Below are 7,500 nucleotides of genomic sequence, written 5' to 3' on the forward strand. Positions count from 1 at the left end.
GACAGCGTGGGTTCTGATAGTGTGGGCTGTGATAGTGTGGGTTGTAACAGCGTGGGCTGCGATAGTGTGGGTTGTAACAGTGTGGGTCGGGACAGCGTGGGTTGTAACAATGTGGGTTGTAACAACGTGGGCTGTAACAGCGTGGGTTGTAACAGCGTGGGTTCTGATAGTGTGGGCTGTGAAAGTGTGGGTTGTGACAGCGTGGGTTGTTATAGTGTGGGCTGTAACAGCGTGGGCTGTGATAGTGTGGGTTGTAACAGTGTGGGTTGTAACAGCATGGGTTGTAACAGTGTGGGTTGTAACAGTGTGGGTTGTAACAGCGTGGGTTCTGATAGTGTGGGCTGTGATAGTGTGGGTTGTAACAGCGTGGGCTGCGATAGTGTGGGTTGTAACAGTGTGGGTTGTAACAGCGTGGGTTGTAGTAGTGTGGGTTGTAACAGCGTGGGTTGTCACCATAAAGACTCTCAGCTTGTGGAGTTCCAGACACATGGTCTCCCCGATGCAGGCCCTCAGCCCGTCGTACCGATCACCCCTACACACACACACACACACACACACACACACATATCTTTATGCGTTTCAGATTCTTTGTCGTGTTCTGTGTGTGTGTGTGTGTGTGTGTGTGTGTGCGGGTGTGTGTGTGTGTGTGTGTGTTTTACCTGGGGCTAAACTCCTCTGCTGATAGAGACAGTAGTGGTTTCACTACCTCTATGGCATCTAGATAGAACTAGAAAGAGAGGACAGAGAAGAGAGGACAGAGAGAGAGAGAGTGGGGGGAGCAAGACGAGAGAGGGGAGGGGAGGAGAGAGAGAGGACAGAGAGAGAGAGAGAGAGAGAGAGAGAGAGAGACGAGAGAGGGGAGGGGAGGAGAGAGAGAGGACAGAGAGAGAGAGAGAGAGAGAGAGAGGGGAGGGGAGGAGAGGAGAGAACAGAGAGCGAGAGAGAGAGAGACAGAGAGACAGAGAGAGAGAGAGAGAGAGACAGAGAGACAGAGAGAGAGAGAGAGAGAGAGAGAGGGGAGGGGAGGAGAGAACAGAGAGAGAGAGAGAGAGAGAGAGAGAGAGAGAGAGACAGAGAGAGAGAGAGAGACAGAGAGAGAGAGAGAGAGAGACAGACAGACAGAGAGAGACAGAGAGAGACAGAGAGGGGAGAGAGAGACTACAGTATTAGAATTCTAACACCAGAAAAATAAATTACCTACCCAAACAACCAATCAGATCTCCTCACCTCTGTGAGGTGGATAGCAGTAGGTTGACCTACCCATTGCTGTAGTGGGGCAAACTTCCCCGTGAGGGCCTTGAGGACCTCCTGACTGGCAATGCCCCCCACCGCCGCAGCCAATGGAGGGAGAGAACCCTGCGCCGTTCTGGAGAGACAACGCACCAACTCACTATTCACTGGAGCCTGGAGAGGAGAGGAGAGGAGAAGGAGAGGAGAGGAGAAGGAGAGGAGAGGAGAAGGAGAGGAGAAGGAGAGGAGAAGGAGAGGAGATGAGAGGGGATGGAGAGAGGAGAGGAGAGAGGGGATGGAGAGAGGAGAGGAGAGAGGGGATAGAGAGAGGAGAGGAGAGAGTGAAGGACGGGAGAGAGTGGAGGACGGGAGAGAGCGGAGGACGGGAGAGGGGAGGGGATAGGAGAAAGGGAGGGAGAGAAGGGAGAGGAGAAGATGGGAGAAGGAAGAGGAGAAAGGGAGGCAGAGAGGGAGGGAGAAAGGGAGGGAGAGAGGGAGGGAGAAAGGGAGGGAGAAAGGGAGGGAGGGAGAAAGGGAGGGAGAAAGGGAGGGAGAGAGGGAGGGAGGGAGAAAGGGAGGGAGAAAGGGAGGGAGAGAGGGAGGGAGAAAGGGAGGGAGAGAGGGAGGGAGAAAGGGAGGGAGAGAGGGAGGGAGAAAGGGAGAGAGAGAGGGGAGGACAGGAGTGTCATGAGTGTGAGCTGATACGTACAACAGTGTGTGAAGATGAAACACTCACTCTGTTTGTCAAGGTGTGGTTGACTTCCTCTGTTAGTTTGACCAGAACCTCCGCATCCTGACAGCACCTGGAGAAAACAACAAATCACAACCAGCTTTACAGGAAGTAGGGGCTAGGGACTAACCAGCTATACAGGAAATAGGGGCTAGGGACCAACCAGCTATACAGGAAGTAGAGGCTAGGGACTAACCAGCTATACAGGAAATAGGGGCTAGGGACCAACCAGCTATACAGGAAGTAGGGGCTAGGGACTAACCAGCTATACAGGAAATAGGGGCTAGGGACCAACCAGCTATAGAGGAACCAACCAGTTAGGTTAGGGACCAACCAGCTTTAGAGGAATTAGAGGCTATGGACCAACCATATATACAGGAAGTAGAGACTAGGGGCCAACCAGCTATACAGGAAGTAGAGACTAGGGGCCAACCAGCTATAGAGGAAGTAGAGGCTAGGGACCAACCAGCTGAAGAGGAAGTAGGGGCTAGGGCCCAACCAGCTATACAGGAAGTAGAGGCTAGGGGCCAACCAGCTATAGAGGAAGTAGAGGCTAGGGACCAACCAGCTATACAGGAAGTAGGGGCTAGGGACCAACCAGCTATAGAGGAAGTAGGGGCTAGGGACCAACCATCTATAGAGGAAGTAGGGGCTAGGGACCAACCATCTATAGAGGAAGTAGGGGCTAGGGACCAACCAGCTATAGAGGAAGTAGGGGCTAGGGACCAACCAGCTATAGAGGAAGTAGGGGCTAGGGACCAACCAGCTATAGAGGAAGTAGGGTCTAGGGACCAACCAGCTATAGAGGAAGTAGGGGCTAGGGACCAACCAGCTATAGAGGAAGTAGGGGCTAGGGACCAACCAGCTATAGAGGAAGTAGGGGCTAGGGACCAACCATCTATAGAGGAAGTAGGGGCTAGGGACCAACCAGCTATAGAGGAAGTAGGGGCTAGGGACCAACCAGCTATAGAGGAAGTAGGGTCTAGGGACCAACCAGCTATAGAGGAAGTAGGGGCTAGGGACCAACCAGCTATAGAGGAAGTAGGGGCTAGGGACCAACCAGCTATAGAGGAAGTAGGGGCTAGGGACCAACCATCTATAGAGGAAGTAGGGGCTAGGGACCAACCAGCTATAGAGGAAGTAGGGGCTAGGGACCAACCAGCTATAGAGGAAGTAGGGGCTAGGGACCAACCAGCTATAGAGGAAGTAGGGGCTAGGGACCAACCAGCTATAGAGGAAGTAGGGGCTAGGGACTAACCAGCTATAGAGGAAGTAGGGGCTAGGGAGTAGGGGTCAGGGGGAGGGGCTAGAGGGTAGGTGCCGGGGGGAGGGGCTTGGGAGTAGGGGGAGGGGCTAGGGAGTAGGGGGTAGAGGGTAGGGACTAGGGGTTGTGTTACCCAATATTGGGCAGTCTGTTGTGTTGCTCCTGGAAGGCATCAAGAGCCAGCATGGCGGCGTGGATCTGCAGCGGGGCCTGAGGGACACATTCACAATGGACAAAACAGGAAACTGCTCAGAGACGGCTCCAACACACAGCAGATCAAACACACAGCACACTGGAGCTGACCTATGACCTCTCACCTCTGGTTTGCTGAAGTCGGGAGTCAGGACCTGAGGCTCAGACAGCTGCTGCTCCATCGTCTCCTGAAGAGACACACGGACAGAGACACGCGGACAGAGACACACGGACAGAGACACACGGACAGAGACACACGGACAGAGACACACGGACAGAGACACACGGACAGAAACACACAGACAGAGACACGGACAGAGACACACGGACAGAGACACACGGACAGAGACACACGGACAGAAACACACGGACAGAGACACAGACAGAAACACACGGACAGAGACACACGGACAGAGACACGGACAGAGACACACGGACAGAGACACACGGACAGAGACACACGGACAGAGACACGGACAGAGACACGGACAGAGAGACACGGACAGAAACACACGGACAGAGACACAGACAGAGACACACGGACAGAGACACACGGACAGAGACACGGACAGAGAGACACGGACAGAGACACACGGACAGAGAGACACGGACAGAGACACACGGACAGAGACACACGGACAGAGACACACGGACAGAGACACACGGACAGAGACACGGACAGAGACACACGGACAGAGACACACGGACAGAGACACGGACAGAAACACACGGACAGAGACACGGACAGAAACACACGGACAGAAACACACGGACAGAGACACACGGACAGAGACACACGGACAGAGACACACGGACAGAGACACACGGACAGAGACACACGGACAGAAACACACAGACAGAGACACGGACAGAGACACACGGACAGAGACACACGGACAGAGACACGGACAGAAACACACGGACAGAGACACGGACAGAGACACACGGACAGAGACACACGGACAGAGACACACGGACAGAGACACAGACAGAAACACACGGACAGAGACACACGGACAGAGACACGGACAGAGACACACGGACAGAGACACACGGACAGAGACACACGGACAGAGACACGGACAGAGAGACACGGACAGAAACACACGGACAGAGACACAGACAGAAACACACGGACAGAGACACACGGACAGAGACACGGACAGAGAGACACGGACAGAGACACACGGACAGAGAGACACGGACAGAGAGACACGGACAGAGACACGGACAGAGACACACGGACAGAGACACACGGACAGAGACACACGGACAGAGACACACGGACAGAGACACGGACAGAGACACACGGACAGAGACACACGGACAGAGACACACGGACAGAGACACACGGACAGAGACACGGACAGAAACACACGGACAGAGACACACGGACACAGACACGGACAGAAACACACGGACAGAAACACACGGACAGAAACACACGGACAGAGACACACGGACACAGACACGGACAGAAATACACGGACAGAGACACACGGAAGAGACACACGGACAGAGACACGGACAGAGACACACGGACAGAGACACACGGACACAGACACGGACAGAAACACACGGACAGAAACACACGGACAGAAACACACGGACAGAGACACACGGACAGAGACACACGGACAGAGACACACGGACAGAGACACACGGACAGAGACGTTTAAGGAAAAGACCACTGCAAACTGTGTTTTGGTGCCACAGTATGAGACAGTATGACACCGTATGAGGCAGTCTTTTGGTGTGTGTTTCATTCCTCCACTGTTGATATCAGCCCCAAAACAATCAGCAAGCAACTTGGTCAACATATAGAACTTTATAAATACAGAAAGTATCGCAGTATGACACAGTATGAGGCAGTATGAGGCAGTATGACACAGTATGAAGCAGTATGAGGCAGTATGAGGCAGTATGACACAGTATGAGGCAGTATGACGCAGTATGAGGCAGTATGAGACAGTAAGACGCCGTATGACGCAGTATGAGGCAGTATGACGCAGTATGAGACAGTATGAGGCAGTATGAGACAGTATGACGCCGTATGACGCAGTATGAGACAGTATGAGGCAGTATGACACCGTATGAGGCAGTATGACGCAGTATGAGGCAGTATGACACAGTATGAGGCAGTATGACGCAGTATGAGACAGTATGAGGCAGTATGACGCAGTATGAGACAGTATGGCACCGTATGAGGCAGTATGACGCAGTATGAGGCAGTATGAGGCAGTATGACACCGTATGAGGCAGTATGACACCGTATGAGGCAGTATGAGGCAGTATGACGCCGTATGAGGCAGTATGACGGCAGTATGAGGCAGTATGACGGCAGTATGAGGCAGTATGACGGCAGTATGAGGCAGTATGACGGCAGTATTACGCAGTATGAGACCGTATGAGGCAGTATGACACCGTATGAGGCAGTATGACACAGTATGACACCGTATGAGGCAGTATGACACAGTATGACGGCAGTATGAGGCAGTATGAGGCAGTATGACGGCAGTATGAGGCAGTATGACACCGTATGAGGCAGTATGACACAGTATGACGGCAGTATGAGGCAGTATGACGGCAGTATGACGGCAGTATGAGGCAGTATGACGGCAGTATGACGGCATTATGAGGCATTATGACGGCAGTATGAGGCAGTATGACGCCGTACGACGCTTTCTGTAAACTAGATCTGGACAACTTGATGACTGACATTTTGAGACTGTATCAACAGCGGACAAATAAAAACTAATTATCCTGAAAGATGGAATGTTCCTTTCAGTGTAAACCATTTAAACACGTTTAATGAACGTCGTACTGCGGTCGCGTTGTGGTTGTGTTACTTACGAAGCTGTACGTTCTGGGGGTTTTGACCGGCAGGAAGAAGCCTCCGTGTGCATAGGGCTGCAGACACGACGTGTCCCCTACGCTGAAACTGTAGGGAGAGAGGACTGACACACACACACATTATTATCAACAGTGATACAACCTTCTCCTGCCTGTGACCTGTCGTAGGACTGTCGTATCAGGACCTGTGACCTGTCGTAGGCCTGTCGTATCAGGACCTGTGACCTGTCATTAAACTGTCGTATCAGGACCTGTGACCTGTCATAGGCCTGTCGTATCAGGACCTGTGACCTGTCATAGGCCTGTCGTATCAGGACCTGTGACCTGTCATTAAACTGTCGTATCAGGACCTGTGACCCGTCATAGGACTGTCGTATCAGCACCTGTGACCTGTCATAGGACTGTCGTATCAGTACCTGTGACCTGTCATAAGCCTGTCGTATCAGTACCTGTGACCTGTCGTAGGACTGTCGTATCAGTACCTGTGACCTGTCATAAGCCTGTCGTATCAGTAGCTGTGACCTGTCATTGGCCTGTCGTATCAGGACCTGTGACCTGTCATAGGCCTGTCGTATCAGGACCTGTGACCTGTCATTAAACTGTCGTATCAGGACCTGTGACCTGTCATAGGACTGTCGTATCAGCACCTGTGACCTGTCGTAGGACTGTCGTATCAGTACCTGTGACCTGTCATAAGCCTGTCGTATCAGTACCTGTGACCTGTCATAAGCCTGTCGTATCAGGACCTGTGACCTGTCATTGGCCTGTCGTATCAGGACCTGTGACCTGTCATAGGCCTGTCGTATCAGGACCTGTGACCTGTCATTAAACTGTCATATCAGGACCTGTGACCTGTCATAGGACTGTCGTATCAGCACCTGTGACCTGTCATAAGCCTGTCGTATCAGTACCTGTGACCTGTCATAAGCCTGTCGTATCAGGACCTGTGACCTGTCATAAGCCTGTCGTATCAGTAGCTGTGACCTGTCATAAGCCTGTCGTATCAGTACCTGTGACCTGTCATAATCCTGTCGTATCAGTAGCTGTGACCTGTCATAAGCCTGTCGTATCAGTACCTGTGACCTGTCATAAGCCTGTCGTATCAGTACCTGTGACCTGTCATAAGCCTGTCGTATCAGTAGCTGTGACCTGTCATAAGCCTGTCGTATCAGTACCTGTGACCTGTCATAAGCCTGTCGTATCAGTAGCTGTGACCTGTCATAAGCCTGTC

The 7,500-nt window shown here is 52.5% G+C and overlaps 1 protein-coding gene across 2 annotated transcripts in view; it reads right to left on the reverse strand.

Annotated features, from left to right (window-relative positions):
* The window catches only part of LOC149974630 (ubiquitin-like modifier-activating enzyme 6), a 49,045-nt gene that overhangs the window by 30,562 nt on the left and 10,983 nt on the right, over nt 1-7,500 (reverse strand). For both annotated transcript variants that reach the window (XM_090209777.1, XM_090209778.1), the window contains exons 10-16: nt 6,270-6,373; nt 3,542-3,604; nt 3,358-3,434; nt 1,967-2,033; nt 1,261-1,404; nt 660-727; nt 454-532 (exon numbers count right to left, since the gene is read on the reverse strand). In XM_090209777.1, the coding sequence (XP_090065903.1) occupies nt 454-532; nt 660-727; nt 1,261-1,404; nt 1,967-2,033; nt 3,358-3,434; nt 3,542-3,604; nt 6,270-6,373 (602 nt within the window). The remainder of the gene's footprint in view (nt 1-453; nt 533-659; nt 728-1,260; nt 1,405-1,966; nt 2,034-3,357; nt 3,435-3,541; nt 3,605-6,269; nt 6,374-7,500) is intronic.

This window comes from Oncorhynchus mykiss, chromosome 19 (genome assembly GCF_057628025.1).
Source record: "Oncorhynchus mykiss isolate SJ-2025 chromosome 19, ASM5762802v1, whole genome shotgun sequence".
NCBI classification, from domain to species: Eukaryota; Metazoa; Chordata; class Actinopteri; order Salmoniformes; family Salmonidae; genus Oncorhynchus; species Oncorhynchus mykiss.